At 30.7% G+C, this 25,874-nt stretch overlaps 1 protein-coding gene across 1 annotated transcript; it reads left to right on the top strand.

Moving 5' to 3' along the window:
- Positions 1-261: 261 nt before the first annotated feature.
- LOC139889434 (uncharacterized) lies at positions 262-25,029 on the top strand. Its single transcript, XM_071872392.1, has 12 exons — positions 262-462; positions 566-839; positions 925-951; positions 1,263-1,286; positions 1,389-1,476; positions 1,589-1,696; positions 1,846-1,989; positions 2,119-2,239; positions 2,313-2,483; positions 22,157-22,172; positions 24,731-24,866; positions 24,972-25,029. The coding sequence occupies exons 1-12, from the start codon at positions 262-264 to the stop codon at positions 25,027-25,029; spliced, it is 1,368 nt and encodes a 455-aa protein (XP_071728493.1).
- The last annotated feature ends 845 nt before the right edge of the window (positions 25,030-25,874 follow it).

The following is a 25,874-nucleotide window of genomic DNA, read 5'->3' as shown; positions in this document are numbered from 1 at the left end:
AAGCTCGCTCTCTCTCTCTCTCTCTAAACTCTTACTCTCTCTATAGATAAGGATGAGAGTGTTTGTGTGGTGAGGATAAGGTTGAATGAGCCAAACTTGCCCATTTGTGGCTTAAAACCGGCCACCAAGTGAAAAGACCAACATACCCCTTTTAAAATCTAAAAATTACATAGTTGGCCCGTCAGACCATTTGGACGGCATCACAAATGTCTGGACGGTGTCCAGTCCTTTATTAGTAGACGGCGTCCTATTTCACTGAACATGACTGAGACTGAAACAGGGTCTTACACTCAATCGATTGAAACCCCACCAACACTGGTTGAACAAAGGGCACATATCCATCTTGACGAACTCGAGGAAGGCAAGGATGCTGAAGTCATGATAATGGTTTGTCATCGTTGGGACCCATATACTGCTTATGGCAAATATCTGAGTACCGACTTCATCGTTTCAGATAAGAAGGTATAAAATTGGAGTTTATTACTTATTTTAAACCATTATATAATTTCATAATACACCTATATGTACGTATTGATAATTATCTGATACCGCCCATTTTCTGTAGGGGACTGTTATTCAATGCACTGCTAAAAATAACATTGCTCACTGTTACATACCAAGGCTAATAGAAGGATCTGTGTATTTGATTGGTAACTTCCAAGTTATACGAAACAAAGAGGAGTACCGTGTTTTGAAAGACAACCCACTTATGATTGAATTGCATGGTCCCACCTATCTGCGAAGACAAGTAGGTAATGATAATGTTGGTTTCATCCATCATCCGTACAGCTGTATTGATTTCGAAGATCTCGAGGTCACTGGTGGCAAATATTTAGTCGGTAACGTCTCATGTAAATTTTTCCCTTATTTGTTACCATTATAAATTTTGCACATGATATAATATCCATGTTGAATGCATTGCAGACGTGATTGGCTATGCTCTCAATGTTGGTAAGCCATAGGACCAAAAAACCGATGCCACGACCCTGGATTTCGAGCTTGTAAACGAAAGGTGCCCCTGACATTGCTTCGACTCATGTTTATCACAAGCCTTTCTAATACTATCATTTCATACTCTATTGTTTACGTGCACGTTTAATTGCTCATTTTCCAACACTCCTCATTCAAACAATTTTTAACCACCATGGGCAAGAAGCTGCCAGTAACCCTATGGGGCAATTTAGGCCATTCTTTCGTCCAAAAGATATCTTAGCACAATGGCCTACAAACCAGTGCCTTATATTGTGTTATTTTGTCTTCAGTCAATGTGAAAACCAGTCGCTCTGGTATGCTATCCCTCGACTCCCATTATTCAGCCCACACATTATGTTTATAGTGAACGACATTATGTTTATAGTGAACATGTTTTGGCCTAACAATCATTTCAGGCAGCCTCTCAATTTCCAGCTCTTCGCCCACTTGGATCATGGATGACCCCGAGATTCCAGCGTTGCAAGCATTCAAGTCCAAAGTCAGGTATGACGCATGTTTATAAACACACATGCCACCACACAGAAATGCATATATAACTATAGGTATAGATATGATGCATATTGATGTGATACTCAAATCACTTTTATTTATTTAGTGGAAAGGCCCTTGCGGAGGTGCTCGAGGACTGCTTAGCCGAACATCAACTTGGCTCACCCAAAGAAGTCACACTAGCTGAGTTGCTTGACCTGGCCCGCCAACGAAAGTATTCTGCAGTATGTGTAGATTAGCTCCTGTATTCAGTCTTTTTTTTCAAACACCCACGTTAACGTTCTTTCCCTAACCTTAATCTACTTCCTATATTAACAGGCTGATACATTCAAATGCACCTTAATCTACTTCCTATATTATCAGGCTGATACATTCAAATGCACACTTCATATTGCCAATGTTCATACCAAAAGTAGCTGGTACTATTTTAGCTGCGGCATTTGCAGCTCTAGGAAGGGAATATCGTGTCAGGGTAACCAGTTTTGGTGTGTTTCTTATGAAAAAGAGGTTCCTTATTCGACAACCAGATATTAAAATACAAATATATTGGATTACCCACTTTTGTATGTAAACACCATTTCCCTCTGTTTTTAAAATAATGGCTACCCCGACTCTAAAATAATTCGAACATTCCAGGTTCAGGCTGCAGTTTGATGTAACCGATGACTCTGTTGCAACTGTCATTATTCTTTTCGATGAAACTGCAGAACAAATAGTTAATGGCACAGCCCAATCTCTTCTGACTGACATGGATAAGGTTTGGTTGCAATATTAAATTCCCTCCCTTTATACAATACTCAAATATTTACATTCTTATCATTTGGAAATAGGGTTCCTGCACTTCAGTTTTGCCCAACGCATTGGTGAACCTGGTCAATACCACCCACACCTTCCTGCTAAAGCCAAGCTCTTACTATGAGTACGGCAGCTATAAGAGCTTCAACTGCATAAAGGTTTTCACGGCTGGCCCCGACCACCCAGATTCCTCACCTGGAACTAAGGTATAACAACCCGGAAATTTCTGATAAAATTTAGACAAATTCTTTACATGATTTCAATTATATTTGACTAATTCCGACGATTCACGAACAAGCGATTATAAAAAGATATGTAAATATATATGTGTGTATATATACATCATTTACAATCATTATTATTATTATCAGTATTATCATTTTTTTTTATTAATATGAATTTGATTATTATTATTATTAGTATTATTATTACTAATATTAATATTAGTATAGTTATACTTATCATCATTATCATTAATATAATTACTAATATTCTATTAATATTAATAACATTATTATTAATACTTAACATTTAAATTAATATAATGAAATATCATTATTATTAATAACATTTTATAACGATTATTATCATTATTGTTAGAATATTAATATCATTAACTGCTTACTAATATCATTATTAACATTATTAGTATTGTCATTATTACTAAAATTATAAAAATTATTATAAATAACATTAGTATTATCAACATTTTTTTTGATAATTAGCTTTACTTTTGTTATTACTACTGTTATTATTTTTTTTATTATTCATAATATTAAAAGTATTATTATTATTATTAATATAATTATTATTATTAGTATTATTATTATTAATATTAATTACTAATATCAAATAAAAATAAAAATAAAAAGTCAAAAATCATGAACTAGCAGCTTTTGATTTTTATATTTAAAATCATATCTGTTTTTTACCATGATCCAGCAACTGCTTTTATTTTTTATGATCTGCATTATAATTTTTTTTTCCAACAACTACCACGATTTTGTTTCTGCTCCAGCTTTTAAATTTTTATATATGATCGTGATTAATTATTTTATTGCTGCTACTGATTGTTATCAACTGCTCCATTAATCAATACGCTATATAATCCTTTACATCTCCAATCCAAAGAATCAAAAACAAATTTTATTTTTAAAAATACAGACTCGATACTTCTGTTCTTGGTCATATTTCCCAAAACTCGATTTCGAAACATTTTTCAAAATCTATAGATGTAGTTCTGTCATAAATCCCTCACTCAAACTATCTGCAAAGTATCAAACACCAATTTTTCCAATCGAATTCTAATTATGAAGTCAAAGTTTTGGTTTAAAAAGTCAACCGGGTGTTCTAAGATCAAATTGCAGTTATAGAAGTCGTTTCTGTTAAAATTAAGGATTTAGAAAGTTTCTAGGATGGAATTGCAACTTATTTCGTGTAGGAATCATAACCTAAAATAGCCTTAAAATCAAAATCAAGATTAGAGTTGTTATCGTGATTTTTTCTGCTGTTACAATTTATAAATTTTTTTTACTTTCCTTCTGTTAATCATAAATACCTAAGGTCGATTATCTCTGTTTCTAATTCAAGTCTAAATCCAAATTAGTGATAGCTGTTATGATTTTGATTTGGTTCTGGTCTTGGGTCGAAGAAGAGGGAGAAACAGAAACAATAGATAGATAAATTAAGTTGGAAATAAAAATCAGACAAACAGATTTGGAAGGATGGTTTAGGGTGTTGACGGGTTTCGAGAGGTCTCGGGTTCGAGCCCGGTCTTGGGCATATTTTTTTAGAAAAGCTTCTGAGGTAGTTCCATCTCTATTAATATTATTATTATTATTATTATTATTATTATTATTATTATTATTATTATTATTATTATTATTATTATTGTTATTGTTATTATTGTTACAATTAAATTTTGTTATTATCACTAGTATTATAGTTATTACTAGTATTAATACTAATAAAGTATTAGTTACCACTTTATTATTATTATTATTATTATTATTATTATTATTATTATTATTATTATTATTATTATTATTGTTATTGTTATTATTATTATTATAAAAACAAAACAACTTACTATTATTTTCATAAATATTAGTATTGGTATCATTTCCTAAATATTAAGATTATTTTTATCATAAATACTATTATTAATATTATCACTATGAGTATTACTATTGTTATTATTAAAAAGTATTATCATTACTATCATTTTTACAAAAATTATTATTTTTATTACTAATATCATTCTTATTATTACTATTACTATGATTATTATTGTAGATATTAAAAAATTATTAATATCATTACTACTGTAAACATATAACATTTTAATTATTATTTCACTTTTACTATTATTATAATTATAATTATTATTTTCACACCTTATTATGATTATTATCATTTTATTACTAGTATTATTATTGTTATTACAAAATAATACAACTCATTATTTATTATCATTATTAATATAATTTCATCAAACAAATACTTATATATGGAATATATATATATATATATATATATATATATATATATATATATATATATATATAAGTATATATATACATAAATATATAACAATTGAAATAATATATATAAACTTATTCGATTACAAGTATATGTGTTAATATATATATATACTTGATATAGGTTCGTGAATCCGAGGACAACTCCGTACTTGTTCAAGTGCCATCATACTCGTAAAATATGATATACAGTATCGTAAGTTTTCATAGCTCCCTTTTTATATATTTTTGGGCTGAGAATACATGCGCAACTTTTATAACTGTTTTACATTTAGATATAATTACTCAAACTTTTATGCTATATACATGCTTTGTCATGCTAAATCCCTGCCGTAATATCGTTAATTGCTGAGGTATAAGATGCAAACTTAGTTATTGTGAGTAGCGCTACTGAGAGTGACGTCTCTAGTCAGTTGACCGTTGGTCTTTGACTACATAATAATGATTCAACGACACGAATAACAAGTGTCACGGGGTAACTTTTGTTTAGTCGCGATATTACAAACTCAGCATTACTTTTAAATTGATATTTCTATATCAATCAACACTTTATATTGATATTTCTATATCAACTTTATTAAATCTTGTGGTCTAACACTGTTATTGAAATCATATTTATGATAAACCTATGAACTCACCAACTTTTTGGTTGACACTATTTAGCATGTTTATTCTCAGGTCTTACATAATGCTTCCGCTATGTATTTGCTAATTGAAAGCAACATTTCAACGAGTCATTCATGGATAATTTGAAGAACTTGCATTTGCTAATTTGATAATGATTGCTTGCTATGCTTGGAGTCTTCATTACATATCATATCAGTTAAAGACATTTAATGCGTTGTTTATTAAATACAATGTAATCTATTTATCTTCCGCTGCAAAACTCAATCAAACGTCTCATATAGAGTCGTTCTCGTTTATACAATTGTGATTTGATATAATTAGTCACAAATACCCTAGGCCCTATTTGGAGGTGTAACAGATTGGTATCAGAGCAGTGTTGTTGTAGAGAACCATGATTGCATTTTATGTGTGCCTTATACAATTAGGTACCTTAGCAATGTAGGACTACAACTTTCCTTGACTATAGTGCCTTTAATTGTTGCCTTTAATTATTAAATGCTACACTATACTTTAGGAACTTTACTTATCTTAGAATGTCGAGCCAATATAAGAATTCTGCTAATTCCACTCAGTATTATCCAATTACGCCACCGCATCTAAATGCAACACTATGATTTCTGAAATTCTTGACATTCCTAAGTCATCTATCATGGTTTGTGTATTACAGATGTATTACATGAAATATTATCCATGAATTTTGAAACTCCTATATTTGTTACTATTCATACTCTAACATATATAACTCCATGTTATATCACGTACCTATATGCCTTATGCCCTTATGCATCGGTTTGCGAACCGGAAAATGTCATTGGGTTATCACAATATACAAATTGAAAGTCTTTAATCGAAAGATTATCAGATTAAAAATTTATTATTTTATGATCTCGACACGTCATACTGCCATTATTGGAGTATAGACACATCATATCTTATTATATCTTATCATATCTATCTCAATAGATTTTGTCTAACACTTTTCCTAAATTTCCTCCGTAAATTACGGAAATCTTTTTTGCTATATATACTATTCAAGGAGACGAATATATCATTCATTATTCAACACCCACTCGTATCAAAAACCCTAATTCCAAACACATAACATGAATTTCTCACTTGATTCCTCGAGCTCCACAGACAGCGTAACAGGAACAAACGAACCAATCAGACATCATCTATTTTGGATGAATTGGGGATGGGTTCGTAGTAAACTAAATCAATGGAGACAAGAAGAAGGTCATCCCTTCCACCAACCGAATTCACCTCTTGGTGAAGAACCTGAAGCACTTACCGGCGAACCCGTTCAGAACACTATTTTCACCCTCATTTCCAGGATATCCAGTCACGAATATATAATATCTAAAATTCTAGATCTTATTCATCCACTTGTTCGAACCGCCAATCATCCCGGAATAATATAAGAAGTCAACGAGCTTCGCGCTCGAGTAGTGGTTCTGGAGAATATGGTGTGAAACCTACGAACACCAGCAGCAGCACCAGCAGCATAACCAGCACCACCAGTACCATCAGCATCACCACCAACAGCATCAGCTTCACCACCAACAACATCCGCATCCCACGCCTCAACATCACACTCAGTACCTCTGATATCAATATCATACGCCCCATAGATACCCAGGAATATTAGTAATAATGAGTTAAGATGTATTAACTCATTCTTCCTGAAGAATTATATATGCATACTTTATATATATGGTTTGGAACACTAATAAATCTTTTCATACTAAGCTATTACGTGTGAATCTTAACTAGTATGTACTACTTGGTAAATTCATATCACAATATGCTATGATGTACATCCTTCGTTAATGACTTAACAATCGTTAATCACTGCTTCAGCACAATGAACTCCAATTCATAATATACCAAGTGTATTATTCAAATACATGTTTGATTTTACACTTCTATTTTTGATGTACTCGAAAACATTATTCATACTTTGTAAATTTCACAAGAATTCCACGAGCATCAACATCATATGCTAAGGTATATCAATAACAATGAACGATGAACTATTGATTCATAAATTCATTTGCGAAATATTTCACGACAATTATGAAATCTCTAAGGTTTTGGAGATTATTTATTCTCGTTTCAACAGCAAATTAAATGAGTTTAATATTATATTAACTCATTAAAACCATGATTACATCTGAAGAATACATATATGAACGTATATATTCTCTTTTGTACAAACTGTTAATTGTAAAAATATTTTAACGGGTAGGTAAAATCCGAGAGATATTCATATCTCATATAAATATGTTACATTGTACATTCTTCCATTCTGATTCAGCAGTTATTAACTATACTACTTACATTCACGTGATATATGTATACGTTCACTAAGGAACAATCATTTTCATACAAATTTAATTATATATCCTGATTTTGACATATCAGAATCCAAGTAAAGCTTTAGCAAGTGTTGTCTTCCTAAAGATCACTACATTCATTAATTATATTCATTCGTATTCTATGATGAATTATCACATCAAACCACCGAAATTATCATTCATTACTTTTGAAATCAACAACGCCTATTCGTTAACCATTAGATCTGTTGAAGATTACAATCAGCGTTTAATCATCTAAAAATAAAATTTCTTGAAACCATCTCGGATTGATAATCAATGATTCAGATTCGTTAACCTTGAGAATGCTGACGAATCAGCAAAAGCTATAGATAGTCTTAATGGCCAAAAGTTTGATGATAAAGAATGACGCATTGAAAAAGCTCAGATTTGGAACTGGAAAATGGATTGAACAAACCATGAAGGAAGCTGTGGACAAATCACAAGAACTAAACCTGTAATCAAAGAATCTAGATGATTCGATTTCTGATGAAAACCACAGAAGATCTTTTTATGCATTCTAAATCTTTACGGAAGAATTTTCCTCATTATCATTCGATCTTAGAAATTCTAAGATATCATCGTATCTTTCGTTATAAATATCCTCTATATTTCTGAAGATATCTTCATAACGATTCTTGTCCGCAATTAGTTATCTCTTTGCGATATCTTTATTACATCATAAAGGAAACTGTATTAGTTTCTAAATTCTGAAAAATTCAAGTTTAAATTATAAATGTTTTGAAGAAATGTTGGGAACTGAAGCATGAGTTAGTATAATATAATGACGTCAGGCCAACGTAATTATATTACAGTAAGTTATGCTAAATTTTTAATGGAAGATGATGATTCATAGATTTTATAATCATCATTTGCCATGTTACACGACTCTTACATTCTATTTAACCTCTAAACATATCAAGAAAATATTTTTCTTGATGATTCGGTCTTTTCCGGATATTCTGGTAATTTGACAAATCAAATCGTGCTATTACCTTTCCTTTCTACTTTGTATATTATGATAATTCGAAACTTCATACCTACGAGTTCTGGACTATTATTCGCTTGACTTGAAGTCGGGAAGAAGAAACAAAAGCATAAAGCTCCGACATATAAGGGAAAATATAAAGCCCGATAATGACTCCGAAAATATAAACCGTGTATATCAATGCGTATAGCAATATAAAGACACGGAAGAACTAAAAACACTATAAAACCAAGAGCATAGTTGTCACGACCCGGAAAATTTCGATTAATTTTGAACCAACTCTCGATACGATATTGTATTTTTGACACGATAAGCAAAGTTTGTTAGGTTGAGTCTCAAAGATTTTGAACTATTTTTATGAATGCAATTACCCTTCAACTGTTCTCGACGATTCACGAACAACTAAATATATATATATATATATATATATATATATATATATATATATATATATATATATATATATATATATATATATATATATATATATGTATGTATAAATACTACTTCTAAATATATAAAATAATATTAAATTTATTTGTTTAAAAATATATGATATATATTTATGTGATAAAACTTGTTATTTAAAACTGATTATATATAAAGAGAGAGTAAATGGAAAATGAATGATTTCGAGTCTAATTAATAAACGTCAGTGACACTCAGTTGACGTTTCATTAGTTTTAATATAGATATAAAATGAGTTCATGAAGATTTAAAATAAAAGTTGGATTGTAAATCGATTACGAAGATTTTAGATTTGATAAAAATATTTTTACCTTTTAAAGTTTAAATATTAGTACTCCGTACATATAAATTGGAACAGAAAATAAATAATTATCGAACCTTTTTGATCAGGTTTCAAACAGTTAATGAGTGAAATAATTAAATATATTTAATCTAAAAATATGGGATTTTTAGGAACACTTTTCTATTTTAACTGTTTAGCAATGGACCACGATATATTATCCGTGTAAAGTGTCGGCACAACGAATCAAATATGGCGACTTCACTGTGTTTTCTTTTCACATGTTTTAATTATTAGGAATATTATATTATAATTATTATTAAATTATATATATTATATAACCTAATTTATAAATACATGTACATAAGGATAGATCACACATAAATCATCTTCTTCCTTCTTGTTTTCCTTTAACCCGGTAACCATTCGACAATTACTAGCCACCACCCTCAACCGCTATAAACCACCGTGACCACCATAAACCCTCGCCACTTATTGAACCTTCACCATCACGACACCATGGATGATCACCACCATCGCTCAACATCACAACCGTAAACGAATACTTAAGTTTTATGTTCCTTTCGTTGATCACCATGCCATCCACGAACACCAACGTCACCCTCTAAAACAACCCACCATCGGTCACCATCAAACCGTAACAAGAAACCATCGAAAACCACCACTTTTCTTAAACCCATCACTATTGCAAACCAATTGTTTTTGTTCTTGTTTGTTCGACATCCGTTAACACCACTTCATCATCGACACACTCATCACAAACCACCTTCACGACACTTTTATTTTCGGTTCATCACCACCACAATGATCACCGTGAACTACCAAGTAAACCAACAATTGTCATCTTCATCAAACCACAAAATCGTCACCACCTTCATCACCTTCGATTGAACCACCATTGGCTTTCTTCTTCTCCTTCTTTAACAACCTTACACCACCTTGAACCTTAATCCATCACCATTCTTTTCTCTCTCTATGTCACTCTCTCACTTGTTTCAGTTTTCAAAGAATCACACCACAGGTCGTCTGCCAATCTACTTCTGTTCGAAACCCACTTGCAAAACAAAACATCACGGTTAATCAAGTCTACAAACCCTTTTCTTGCTACTGCTACAATTTACGTTTCTGTTTCTTGTTCCAATCGAAAAGATCACCAAACCAAACACCCAATTGTTGCCGCTATTTTCTTTTTCTCTATTTTTCTGATCAACCATCGCAACCAACACCTGCAAATCATTGTTTAGCTGCTACTGTATTTCTGCTTCAACTGCTACGCTTAAACTTTCCTATTTTCTATATTAATCGCTGCAGCTGCTATTGTTTTATTGATGTACAGATGAGATGATACATGATGACGAGAATTAGGGAGATGATTGATGCGTGATATTTTATTTCTTGGTTTACAGTTGAGCCGACAACCACTCATACATCCACTAATTTCCTTTTTATAAAAAAAAATAAAGAAAACGAACCCTACCATGATGGCCTACTGATCGGTCATCTTAATTCCTTGTTTTTTTTTTTGGGCCGATTAATAAATGGACTAGTTTATGCATGAATGGGTCGTGGGCTGTGATCTTGTTTATGTTTCTGAATTGGGCCACGAAGGTTATGAATACATCATTAGATTGGTGATGATTGAGAATGATAAATATATTGATAAAATATATTACGATGATGATGATACTTGGGGTTGATAGTGATATACGTAAGAATTATGATGATAATAAAGATGATGAACGGGTTGTAGTATGATTATATGATATGAATATGATAGTATAATAAGTGATGATGATGATATAGATAATAGTTAAGAATGCTGATGATAAGTTGGTGATAATGATAAGTTAATGACGATGATAATAAATTTCGAATAAGATGATATACGGTTATGAGGTTAATATAATGATGATGGTTCGTAAGTAATAATAACAAGATATTGATGAGATGATAAAGGTTATTATGGTAATGATATTATAATCATGTTAAATGATTATGATGATCATGTGATGTATACAATAATGGTTTAGAATGATGATGATAAATGGGTTAGATGATGAATGGTTAAAGGTGTTATCGGGTTAGCGGGACGTCGCGGGTTCAAACCCGGACTTGGGCGTTTTTTTTTTAGGGGCTACTTCTTTGAGGTAGTTTACTTATTACTCTTTTATTATTATAATTATTATTATTATTATTGTTATTATTATTATTACAATTATTATTATTATTAACATCATTGATATTATTATTGTTATCATTAGTATTAAAAATATCATTTTTACAAATATCAATTAGTAAAAGTATTATTATTATTATTATTAGTTATTTATTATTTTCATTACTATTATTACAACATATATTACTTACATAAATATGTACCTAACACATATAAAATACCTATGCTAATCTTACAAACTATTTGGTTTTCAAAATAAAATATTATTATTTATTATTAATTAAATTACATATACGATATAAATATATTTTAATATATAATCTTATATATAAATTTTAACATATCATATATGTTTTAATTAAAATACTTTAATAAGAATTCGATATATATATATAAATATTAATTATGTAATTAAAATATATAAAATAGATATAATTAATATATTTATTTAAAGTAACATATAAATCATTAATAAAACTAGTATATTAATAATATCAACTTGCTTAAATGTTATTATATGTTTTAATATATATACAAATGATATAGGTTCGTGAATCCAAGGCCAACCCTACACTTGTTAAATGTCGTCATATGTATTTTTACTACAAAATACATTAGGTGAGTTTCATTTGCTCCCTTTTTAATTGCTTTTGCAATATATTTTTGGGCTGAGAATACATGCGCTGCTTTTATAAATGTTTACGAAATAGACACAAGTACTTAAAATATATTCTACGTTGAGTTGTACCACTGGCATACTTCCCTGTAGCTTGGTAACTACTATTTACATGTGGTATTGTAAACGCGAATCCTGTTGATAGATCTATCGGGCCTGACAACCCCAACCGGACTGGACGACCAGTATTCAACGGTTTCACAGTACTTCGTTTCAGTGACTACACTTGGTACAGTGTAGTGAGATTTCATAATAAAGGGAATATGCGACGTTGATTAAATGTTAAGTATTGTTACCAAGTGCTCAACCACTTAGAATATTTTTATTAAAACGTTTAAGTAACAGAAATCTTGTGGTCTATTAATATATGGAAATGATTGTTATGATAAACCTATGAACTCACCAACCCTTTGGTTGACACTTTTAAGCATGTTTATTCTCAGGTACGAATTAAGTCTTCCGCTGTGCATTTACTATTTTTAAAGATATTATTTGGAGTCGATCATCGCAATGGGACCAGATGTTGGTGACTTCGTCCAGATGGATTAGGACGGGTCCTCACAGGTGGTATCAGAGCTGGTTTAATGCTGTTTATTAGCAGGTTAATCGTAGAGGAGGTTCTCACAGTGTTACCTGTGACGAAGCATTGGCTCTTACTCCTCGCGGTCCCTATTAGGGTTGGCTGTACGTTGCCGAGAGGCGGGCCTTAAAATCAGTGTCTGAGGTACGCTCAGTGGTCACCAGGCGGTTAGCTGGGAAGGCACTGAGTGGGATGCGTCCCCACTGTTTTCACAGGTGGTATCAGAGCGTTGGTCCTAGCGAACCAGGTCTTGCATTAGTGTGTCTAACTGATAATTGTTAGGATGCATTAGCGAGTCTGGACTTCGACCTTAGCCGCATATTATAAGTTTTGCTTATCATTTCTTGTCGGAGATTACTTGCTTATCATCCTTAAGTTTAGACACGTCTTACTACCACTATTGCATCGATAGTGTATAGACCAAATTCATATCTTAGCGTATCTGTTACTGTAGACTTTGCCTGACAGCTTTCGTAGATTTCTCCGTAACTTATGGGATTTTAGTATTATATATGCATATGTAAATTTATTTATTGCAGGGTACTAATCTACATCCTATAATCTATTTCTTATCGAAAATCCTTCACCTGATCGTACGAGATGAATCCCTCAACCAGTTCGAGTCCCTCGAATTCCGATAGCTATTTCGATAGTTATTCCGACAGCTATTCCGATATGGAGTTTCACCTAAGCTTTGAAAGCAGTGTCACTATAATGAATCAATTAATCAGTCATCCCCGATTTATCTGATGGGTTCATAGTCTACTCAATCATTGGAGACGAGAAGAACGCGATCCCTTCCACCAACCGAATTCACCTTTTGGTGAAGAACCTGAATCACTTACCGGCGAATCAGTTCGAAACACCATTTTCACTCTCGTTGCATGAATATCTCGCCACGATTATATTCTATCCACAATTCTAAACCTTATTCATCTGCTCGTTCCGACCGGCAATCATCCCGGAATAATAGAAGAAGTCAATGAACTTCGCGATCGAATCGTGGAGTTGGAGAATATGGTGCAAAACTTACCAGCACCAGCAGCATCACCGACACCAACATCGACACCAGTACCACCAACAACCCAAGTTTCAACATCACACGCCTCAACATCTCATTCTGTACCTCGAGCCTAATCATCGTCCTACGTATCGTTCTATCTACTTTATCTTCGTTCTACATATCGTTCTACATCGATTATCTTTGCTCGACATGGCGATTAGGTAATTTCTAAAGTTTTAGAAATTATGTAATCTAGTATTAACGGTAAATCAAATGAGTTTAATATCTTATATTGACTCATTAAATCCATGATTACATCTGAAGAAAATATATATGTATGTATATTTTCATAAAGATTGTAATTAAAAATTCTTTTGTACCAACTATTAATGATGAAAATATTTTAACGGGAAGGTAATACCCGAGGAATATTTGGGTTTCACATTAATAAGTTACACTGTACATTCTTCAAATCTGATTCAATAGTCATTTACTATCCTACTTACATCCACAAAGATACGAATCCGTTCACCGCAGAAAAACCATTTTCATTCAATTTCATATTTGGATTTTGATCTATCAGAATTCAACAAGTGGCATAATGAAGAAAACATTGAACAAAATAAAACTTGTTAGAAACAAACAATTTAACTATGAGAAGAATTTTGTTAAGAATCCACACTAACTGTTCCTAGCTAACTGTTCCTAGCTAACTGGTTACATTTTATTTATCGCAATTTACATTCTCGCAATTTTATTTATCGTCATTTAATTTCTGTTATTTACTTTTACGTACTTTAAAACGGGACACGTATACAAGGTTTCGACCTATCATATCGACCCATCTATATATATATTTCGGAACAACCATAGACACTCTATATGTGAATGTGGAGTTGGCTATACAGGGTTGAGGTTGATTCCAAAATATATATATGGTTTGAGTTGTGATCAATACTGAGACCAGTACACGGGTCACGATACGTATTAATTAATTTGAATATTATATATTAAATTATATATGAATAAATTAGACTATTGGACTGCTAACATTGGACAATTAAAATGAATTAAAATATTGATTATAACATATGCAACTAAACAATTCTTCAAGTTTGCCACTTGATTTCATCTTAAACCTCATTGTATCTCGACGATTACAATCAGCGTTCAAATCTATCATGATTCTTAAAAACACCTCAATCGAGAGGATAAACCAACCGCACTTCATCTACGGAAGAAAAGATTGATGCATATAGTTATGCACCTGAAAAACCCTCGGAAACTGAGTAAACGTTTGACACGTATCTGTTCTAGTTCCTTTGATATTGTTATTACCGAAGATCGTTTTGCAATCCCTTTCCAAAGTAGCTAATTTTGTCACAGCTCCAGCAAGTCAACTCCGTCTTTTCATCCGAAACAACTTTATTATAACCGCGATATATATGCATACTCTTTATTGTTATTGGGGAACATTTTATATTCCACAATATTATCATCAGCGATTAATCATTCTAAAAACACAATTCTCCTTAAACTACCTCGGTTTGATAACCGATGACTCAGATCAGTTAACTTTGAAAATACTGACGAAGCAGCATGTTGTAGATGGTCTTAATGGCCAAAAGTTGATGATAAAGAAGAAAGTATTAGGAACGCTCGATAGAAAATTTGGTACTGAAAAACGGATTGAGCTAACCATGAAGGAGACCAAGGAAAAATACAAGTACCAAACCCTATATTCAGAGAATTCAGATTCGATGAAATCTTTAGAGAATATCTTGCTCCGAAGTCATGTTAAAATCTTGCTGAAAATCTTTCTTCATCAACCTTCGATCTAAGAAATTCCAAAATATCGTCATAAATATCTTCGATATTTCTGAAGATATATTCTTCAATATTCTTGTCCAAAATTATCTATCTCTTCGTGCTATCTGTGTTACATCCTAAAAGAAACTATTTTAGTTTCTATATTCTTTAAAATTCAAGTTAAATTATGAATGATTTTCTAGAGAAGTGTTGGGAACTGAAGCATGGATTAGTATAATATAATGACGCCCGGCCAACGTGATTATATTACAGTAAGTCATGCTGAGTTTCTAATGAAACGTGATGATTCTCAGTACCATCATCATGTGCCATGTTACACAACTCTTTCACTCTACTTAATCTCTAAGCATATCACGGAAATATTTCCTTTGATATTTATGTTCTTCCGTAACTCCGACAATCTGCTAATAAATCGTGCGATAACATTTTCTTTCTGATTAGAAGATTTCTTTAAATTCCATGAATTCCAAAAATCATCCGTGACTACGTCAAAAGTTAAGACGAATCTCTATTTACTTCATTTCACTCTTTTGCGATAGCTTCACTCATACTCTTCGAGTAATCGAATTGATTTATCCTTATTACTCAATGATGATAAAACTATTTTTAATCAACTCATATTCATCATGAAAACATATTTATTGTTAGCCATGACCACCTCACTCAAATTTCGGGACGAAATTTCTTTAACGGGTAGGTACTGTCACGACCCGGAAAATTTCGATTAATTTTGAACCAACTCTCGATACGATATTGTATTTTTGACACGATAAGCAAAGTTTGTTAGGTTGAGTCTTAAAGATTTTGAACTATTTTTATGAATGCAATTACCCTTCAACTGTTCTCGACGATTCACGAACAACTAAATATAAATAAATAAATAAATAAATAAATAAATAAATATATATATATATATATATATATATATATATATATATATATATATATATATACACACACACACTACTTCTAAATATATAAAATAATATTAAATTTATTTGTTTAAAAATATATGATATATATTTATGTGATAAAACTTGTTATTTAAAACTGATTATATATAAAGAGAGAGTAAATGGAAAATGAATGATTTCGAGTCTAATTAATAGACGTCAGTGACACTCAGTTGACGTTTCATTAGTTTTAATATAGATATAAAACGAGTTCATGAAGATTTAAAATAAAAGTTGGATTGTAAATCGATTACGAAGATTTTAGATTTGATAAAAATATTTTTACCTTTTAAAGTTTAAATATTAGTACTCCGTACATATAAATTGGAACAGAAAATAAATAATTATCGAACCTTTTTGATCAGGTTTCAAACAGTTAATGAGTGAAATAATTAAATATATTTAATCTAAAAATATGGGATTTTTAGGAACACTTTTTTATTTTAACTGTTTAGCAATGGACCACGATATATTATCCGTGTAAAGTGTCGGCACAACGAATCAAATATGGTGACTTCACTGTGTTTTCTTTTCACATGTTTTAATTATTAGGAAAATTATATTATAATTATTATTAAATTATATATATTATATAACCTAATTTATAAATACATGTACATAAGGATAGATCACACATAAATCATCTTCTTCCTTCTTGTTTTCCTTTAACCCGGTAACCATTCAACAATTACTAGCCACCACCCTCAACCGCTATAAACCACCGTGACCACCATAAACCCTCGCCACTTATTGAACCTTCACCATCAAGACACCATGGATGATCACCACCATCGCTCAACATCACAACCGTAAACGAATACTTAAGTTTTATGTTCCTTTCGTTGATCACCATGTCATCCACGAACACCAACGTCACCCTCCAAAACAACCCACCATCGGTCACCATCAAACCGTAACAAGAAACCATCGAAAACCACCACTTTTCTTAAACCCATCACTATTGCAAACCAATTGTTTTTGTTCTTGTTTGTTCGACATACGTTAACACCACTTCATCATTGACACACTCATCACAAACCACCTTCACGACACTTTTATTTTCGGTTCATCACCACCACAATGATCACCGTGAACTACCAAGCAAACCAACAATTGTCATCTTCATCAAACCACAAAATCGTCACCACCTTCATCACCTTCGATTGAACCACCATCGGCTTTCTTCTTCTCCTTCTTTAACAACCTTACACCACCTTGAACCTTAATCCATCACCATTCTTTTCTCTCTCTATGTCACTCTCTCACTTGTTTCAGTTTTCAAAGAATCACACCACAGGTCGTCTGCCAATCTACTTCTGTTCGAAACCCACTTACAAAACAAAACATCACGGTTAATCAAGTCTACAAACCCTTTTCTTGCTACTGCTACAATTTACGTTTCTGTTTCTTGTTCCAATCGAAAAGATCACCAAACCAAACACCCAATTGTTGTCGCTATTTTCTTTTTCTCTATTTTTCTGATCAACCATCGCAACCAACACCTGCAAATCATTGTTTAGCTGCTACTGTATTTCTGCTTCAACTGCTACGCTTAAACTTTCCTGTTTTCTATATTAATTGCTGCAGCTGCTATTGTTTTATTGATGTACATATGAGATGATACATGATGACGAGAATTAGGGAGATGATTGATGCGTGATATTTTGTTTCTTGGTTTACAGTTGAGCCGACAACCACTCATACATCCACTAATTTCCTTTTTATAAAAAAAATAAAGAAAACGAACCCTACCATGATGGCCTACTGATCGGTCATCTTAATTCCTTGTTTTTTTTTTTGGGCCGATTAATAAATGGACTAGTTTATGCATGAATGGGCCGTGGGCTGTGATCTTGTTTATGTTTCTGAATTGGGCCACGAAGGTTATGAATACATCATTATATTGGTGATGATTGAGAATGATAAATATATTGATAAAATATATTACGATGATGATGATACTTGGGGTTGATAGTGATATACGTAAGAATTTATGATGATAATAAAGATGATGAACGGGTTGTAGTATGATTATATAATATGAATATGATAGTATAATAAGTGATGATGATGATATAGATAATAGTTGAGAATGATGATGATAAGTTGGTGATAATGATAAGTTAATGACGATGATAATAAATTTCGAATAAGATGATATACGGTTATGAGGTTAATATAATGATGATGGTTCGTAAGTAATAATAACAAGATATTGATGAGATGATAAAGGTTATTATGGTAATGATATTATAATCATGTTAAATGATTATGATGATCATGTGATGTATACAATAATGGTTTAGAATGATGATGATAAATGGGTTAGATGATGAATGGTTAAAGGTGTTATCGGGTTAGCGGGACGTCACGGGTTCAAACCCGGACTTGGGCGTTTTTTTTTTAGGGGCTACTTCTTTGAGGTAGTTTACTTATTACTCTTTTATTATTATAATTATTATTATTATTATTGTTATTATTATTATTACAATTATTATTATTATTAACATCATTAATATTATTATTGTTATCATTAGTATTAAAAATATCATTTTTACAAATATCAATTAGTAAAAGTATTATTATTATTATTAGTTATTTATTATTTTCATTACTATTATTACAACATATATTACTTACATAAATATGTACCTAACACATATAAAATACCTATGCTAATCTTACAAACTATTTTGTTTTCAAAATAAAATATTATTATTTATTATTAATTAAATTACATATACGATATAAATATATTTTAATATATAATCTTATATATAAATTTTAACATATCATATATGTTTTAATTAAAATACTTTAATAAGAATTCGATATATATATATATATATAAATATTAATTATGTAATTAAAATATATAAAATAGATATAATTAATATATTTATTTAAAGTAACATATAAATCATTAATAAAACTAGTATATTAATAATATCAACTTGCTTAAATGTTATTATATGTTTTAATATATATACAAATGATATAGGTTCGTGAATCCAAGGCCAACCCTACACTTGTTAAATGTCGTCATATGTATTTTTACTACAAAATACATTAGGTGAGTTTCATTTGCTCCCTTTTTAATTGCTGTTGCAATACATTTTTAGGCTGAGAATACATGCGCTGCTTTTATAAATGTTTACGAAATAGACACAAGTACTTAAAATATATTCTACGTTGAGTTGTACCACTGGCATACTTCCCTGTAGCTTGGTAACTACTATTTACATGTGGTATTGTAAATGCGAATCCTGTTGATAGATCTATCGGGCCTGACAACCCCAACCGGACTGGACGACCACTATTCAACGGTTGCACATTACTTCGTTTCAGTGACTACACTTGGTACAGTGTAGTGAGATTTCATAATAAAGGGAATATGCGACGTTGATTAAATGTTAAGTATTGTTACCAAGTGCTCAACCACTTAGAATATTTTTATTAAAACGTTTAAGTAACAAAAATCTTGTGGTCTATTAATATATGGAAATGATTGTTATGATAAACCTATGAACTCACCAACCCTTTGGTTGACACTTTTAAGCATGTTTATTCTCAGGTACGAATTAAGCCTTCCGCTGTGCATTTGCTCATTTTAAAGATATTATTTGGAGTCGATCATCGCAATGGGACCAGATGTTGATGACTTCGTCCAGATGGATTAGGACGGGTCCTCACAATAGTAGAAGTAAACAGATTCCTCTTGTGGTAAATGAAAAAGAAGAATGACTGCATATATGGTCAATCTAATAACAAGTAACAATACTGGATTGAGCATATTAATAAATCTTTTAGAAGTATGAATTGAGGAAGAAAGTATAAAAGTGGTGAAGATAATGAAACGGAAGAAGCTAATTTATAGCAAATTTCCAGACACATCAATCGAGGCAATTCACCGCATTTAATTAAAGAAAATCCTAATTTCCTTAATTACCGGAGAATCAAATCTTATAAAGATTATGAAGATTTCTTTAAATCCCTTAAATTCCGGAAATCAATCGTGACTACGTCAAAAGTTAAGGCGAACATTTAATTTTCTCATTCACTCGTTTACGATAGCTTCGTTTATACGCTTCCTATAATCGAATCGTTTATCCATATTATTCAATAGATATAAAACTTTATTTTTAAACTCATATTCATCATTCTTGTTGTAAAGAATGACGATCTCTATCAAACTTCATGACTATGATTTTCATGAACACCTCTCTATTTGTCTGCCCTAATATTGTGGCATAAACGCTCAAGGTTTTAAATGAGCTCAACACTATTCATAACACATTTCATTTATCCAATTTACTAAAATGACTTGTATAACATCATCATTTTGAATGATCTCTGCATTAATAATAAAATGCACTTCATCGAAGAACCTGTAGAATTTATGGTTCGTATGATTTAAACGCTTGAAACAAAATAATATTCTATCCTTTGGAATTCACGAAAGGCCCCGAGCATACCTGGGAACGTGAAGACCAAATAAAACGTAAATATCCTCGTCTATGTACGAACAACGCCGATTGATGGCAACAACTAAATTTCGGGAGGAAATTTCTTTTAATGTGTAGGTACTATAACAACCCGGAAATTTCTGATAAAATTTAAACAAATTCTTTACATGATTTCAATTATCTTTGACTAATTCCGACGATTCACGAACAAGCGATTATAAAAAGATATGTAAATATATATGTGTGTATATATACATCATTTACAATCATTATTATTATTATCAGTATTATCATTTTTTATTAATATGAATTTGATTATTATTATTATTAATATTATTATTACTAATATTAATATTAGTATAGTTATACATATCATCATTATCATTAATATAATTACTAATATTCTATTAATATTAATAACATTATTATTAATACTTAACATTTAAATTAATATAATGAAATATCATTATTATTAATAACATTTTATAACGATTATTATCATTATTGTTAGAATATTACTATAATTAATTGCTTACTAATATCATTATTAACATTATTAGTATTATCATTATTACTAAAATTATAAAAATTATTATAAATAACATTAGTATTATCAACATTATTTTTGATAATTAGCTTTACTTTTGTTATTACTAATGTTATTTTTTTTATTATTCATAATATTAAAAGTATTATTATTATTATTAATATAATTATTATTATTAGTATTATTATTATTATTATTAATTACTAATATCAAATAAAAATAAAAATAAAAAGTCAAAAATCATGAACTAGCAGCTTTTGATTTTTATATTTAAAATCATATCTGTTTTTTATCGTGATCCGGAAACTGCTTTTATTTTTTATGATCTGCATTATAATTTTTTTTTCAGCAACTACCACGATTTTGTTTCTGCTCCAGCTTTTAAATTTTTATATATGATCGTGATTAATTATTTTATTGCTGCTACTGATTGTTATCAACTGCTCCATTAATCAATACGCTATATAATCCTTTACATCTCCAATCCAAAGAATCAAAAACAAATTTTATTTTTAAAAATACAGACTCGATACTTCTGTTCTTGGTCATATTTCCCAAAACTCGATTTCGAAACATTTTTCAAAATCTATAAATGTAGTTTTGTCAGAAATCCCTCACTCAAACTATCTGCAAAGTATCAAACACCAATTTTTCCTATCGAATTCTAATTATGAAGTCAAAGTTTTGGTTTAAAAATTCAACCGGGTGTTCTAAGATCAAATTGGAGCTATAGAAGTCGTTTCTGTTAAAATTAAGGATTTAGAAAGTTTCTAGGATGGAATTGAAACTTATTTTGTGAAGGAATCATAACCTAAAACAGCCTTAAACTCAAAATCAAGATTAGAGTTGTTATCGTGATTTTTTTTTTCTGCTGTTACAATTTATAAATTTTTTTTACTTTTCTTCTGTTAATCATAAATACCTAAGGTCGATTATCTCTGTTTCTAATTCAAGTCTAAATCCAAATTAGTGATAGCTGTTATGATTTTGATTTGGTTCTGGTCTTGGGTCGAAGAAGAAGGAGAAACAGAAACAATAGATAGATAAATTAAGTTGGAAATAAAAATCAGACAAACAGATTTGGAAGGATGGTTTAGGGTGTTAACGGGTTTCGAGAGGTCTCGGGTTCGAGCCCGGTCTTGGGCATATTTTTTTAGAAAAGCTTCTAAGCTAGTTCCATCTCTAATATTATTATTATTATTATTATTATTATTATTATTATTATTATTGTTATTGTTATTGTTATTGTTATTATTGTTACAATTAAATTTTGTTATTATCACTAGTATTATAGTTATTACTGGTATTAATACTAATAAAAGTATTAGTTACCAGTTTATTATTATTATTATTATTATTATTATTATTATTATTATTATTATTATTATTATTATTATTATTATTATTGTTATTATTATTATAAAAACAAAACAACTTACTATTATTTTCATAAATATTAGTATTAGTATCATTTCCTAAATATTAAGATTATTTTTACCATAAATACTATTATTAATATTATCACTATGAGTATTACTATTGTTATTATTAAAAAGTATTATCATTACTATCATTTTTACAAAAATTATTATTTTTATTACTAATATCATTCTTATTATTACTATTACTATGATTATTATTGTAGATATTAAAAAATTATTAATATCATTACTACTGTAAACATATAACATTTTAATTATTATAAGAACTTTCACTTTTACTATTATTATAATTATAATTATTATTTTCACACCTTATTATGATTATTATCATTTTATTACTAGTATTATTATTGTTATTACAAAATAATACAACTTATTATTTATTATCATTATTAATATAATTTCATCAAACAAATACTTATATATGGAATATATATATATATATATATATATATATATATATATATATATATATATATATATATATATATATATATATATATATATATATATATATATATACAAGTATATATATACAGAAATATATAACAATTGAAATAATATATATAAACTTATTCGATCACAAGTATATGTGTTAATATATATACTTGATATAGGTTCGTGAATCCGAGGACAACTCCGTACTTGTTCAAGTGCCATCATACTCGTAAAATACGAAATACAGTATCGTGAGTTTTCATAGCTCCCTTTTTATATATTTTTGGGCTGAGAATACATGCGCAACTTTTATAACTGTTTTACATTTAGACACAAGTATTCAAACTTTTATGCTATATACATGCTTTGTCATGCTAAATCCCTGCCGTAATATCGTTAATTGCTGAGGTATAAGATACAAACTTAGTTATTTTGAGTAGCGCTACTGAGAGTGACGTCTCTAGTCAGTTGACCGTTGGTCTTTGACTACATAATAATGATTCAACGACACGAATAACAAGTGTCATGGGGTAATTTTTGTTTAGTCGCGATATTACAAACTCAGCATTACTTTTAGATTGATATTTCTATATCAATCAACACTTTATATTGATATTTCTATATCAACTTTATTAAATCTTGTGGTCTAACACTATTATTGAAATCATATTTATGATAAACCTATGAACTCACCAACCTTTTGGTTGACACTATTTAGCATGTTTATTCTCAGGTCTTACATAATGCTTCCGCTGTGTATTTGCTAATTGAAAGCAACATTTCAACAAGTCATTCATGGATAATTTGAAGGACTTGCATTTGCTAATTTGATGATGATTGCTTGCTATGCTTGGAGTCTTCATTACATATCATATCAGTTAAAGACATTTAATGCGTTGTTTATTAAATACAAAGTAATCTATTTATCTTCCGCTGTAAAACTCAATCAAACGTCTCATATAGAGTCGTTCTCGTTTATACAATTATGATTTGATATAATTAGTCACAAATACCCCAGGCCCTATTTGAGGGTGTGACATAAGGCGATGCAGCAGCAGCCCCGGCAACCAGTTCCCTTGCTAAAACCACTGAAGTGAAGAGCTCCACCCCGACAGGTCAGAAACGAAACCTTCATGTGGCTACTCCAGCCAAGGAATTAGAGCGCCCCAGGAGTCACAAGTAAGTATTTTAGTCTCTATATGCATACGTATGTATATATATACATCTATATATACACAGCCTCCTACCCAATCTTATATAGTTATGCATTACTCTTGCCTATAGGTTTGTGGTTGAAAGCTCAGACTCGGATGATGGGAAGACGATTGTTGAGGCCAAGTAGAATTTCCCAGGTGTTCCTCCTCACAAGCTGAAACTCAAAATAGGACAACCCATAATGTTGTTACGAAATGTATATCCAAGTGCGGGAGTGTGTAACGGAACTCGGCTGATTATAACTGATTTCCAGAAATTTGTTATCCAAGCTCGAATCATCACCGGATCACATATTGGAAATATGGTCATAATACCCAGGATAGTACTAACTTCTACATAAACAAAGTGGCCGTTTGTAATGCAAAGAATACAATTCTCTGTAAAACCATGCTATGCAATGACCATCAACAAAAGCCAAGGCCAGTCTCTCCAATTCGTAGGTCTATATTTTCCTAAACCCGTTTTCAGCCATGGGCAACTATACGTTGCCCTTTCACGAGTTACGAACCCGACTGGTCTTAAAATTTCCATCATAAATGACACTGATGATGAGTTCAACCGCCACACACGAAATGTTGTTTACAAGGAGACCTTCAGCAACCTATTTTAGCTAATATAGCGCAGGTACAAAGCTGCCCCTGTAACGAACAAGTAAACCTCTTATTTTCATCTTATATTTCACCAGATTAGTTACACTGCATTTGCTTATCCTTTGAAAACAACAGGTTAATGATACAGGGAGCCTGGTCACTGTACATTTGTTTCGATTCATCACCCCATTTACAGGTCATTATTGTATCAGGTATCTTATTCTACCACCAACATATATTTTAACACGAACATCCTACATACACTACGCCCCCTGTCGTATTACAATTTATTCCACCTGACTAACAACTACTTTTTAAACAGTTATTTGGACAGCCAAGCCTGCATCTCGCATCAATTGCACAGAAGGGCTACTTCAACAAG

Source organism: Rutidosis leptorrhynchoides, chromosome 1, assembly GCF_046630445.1.
Source record: "Rutidosis leptorrhynchoides isolate AG116_Rl617_1_P2 chromosome 1, CSIRO_AGI_Rlap_v1, whole genome shotgun sequence".
In the NCBI taxonomy this organism is placed as follows: Eukaryota; Viridiplantae; Streptophyta; class Magnoliopsida; order Asterales; family Asteraceae; genus Rutidosis; species Rutidosis leptorrhynchoides.
Note: the sequence above shows the minus strand (reverse complement) of the source record. Positions and strands in the feature narration are given on the sequence as shown.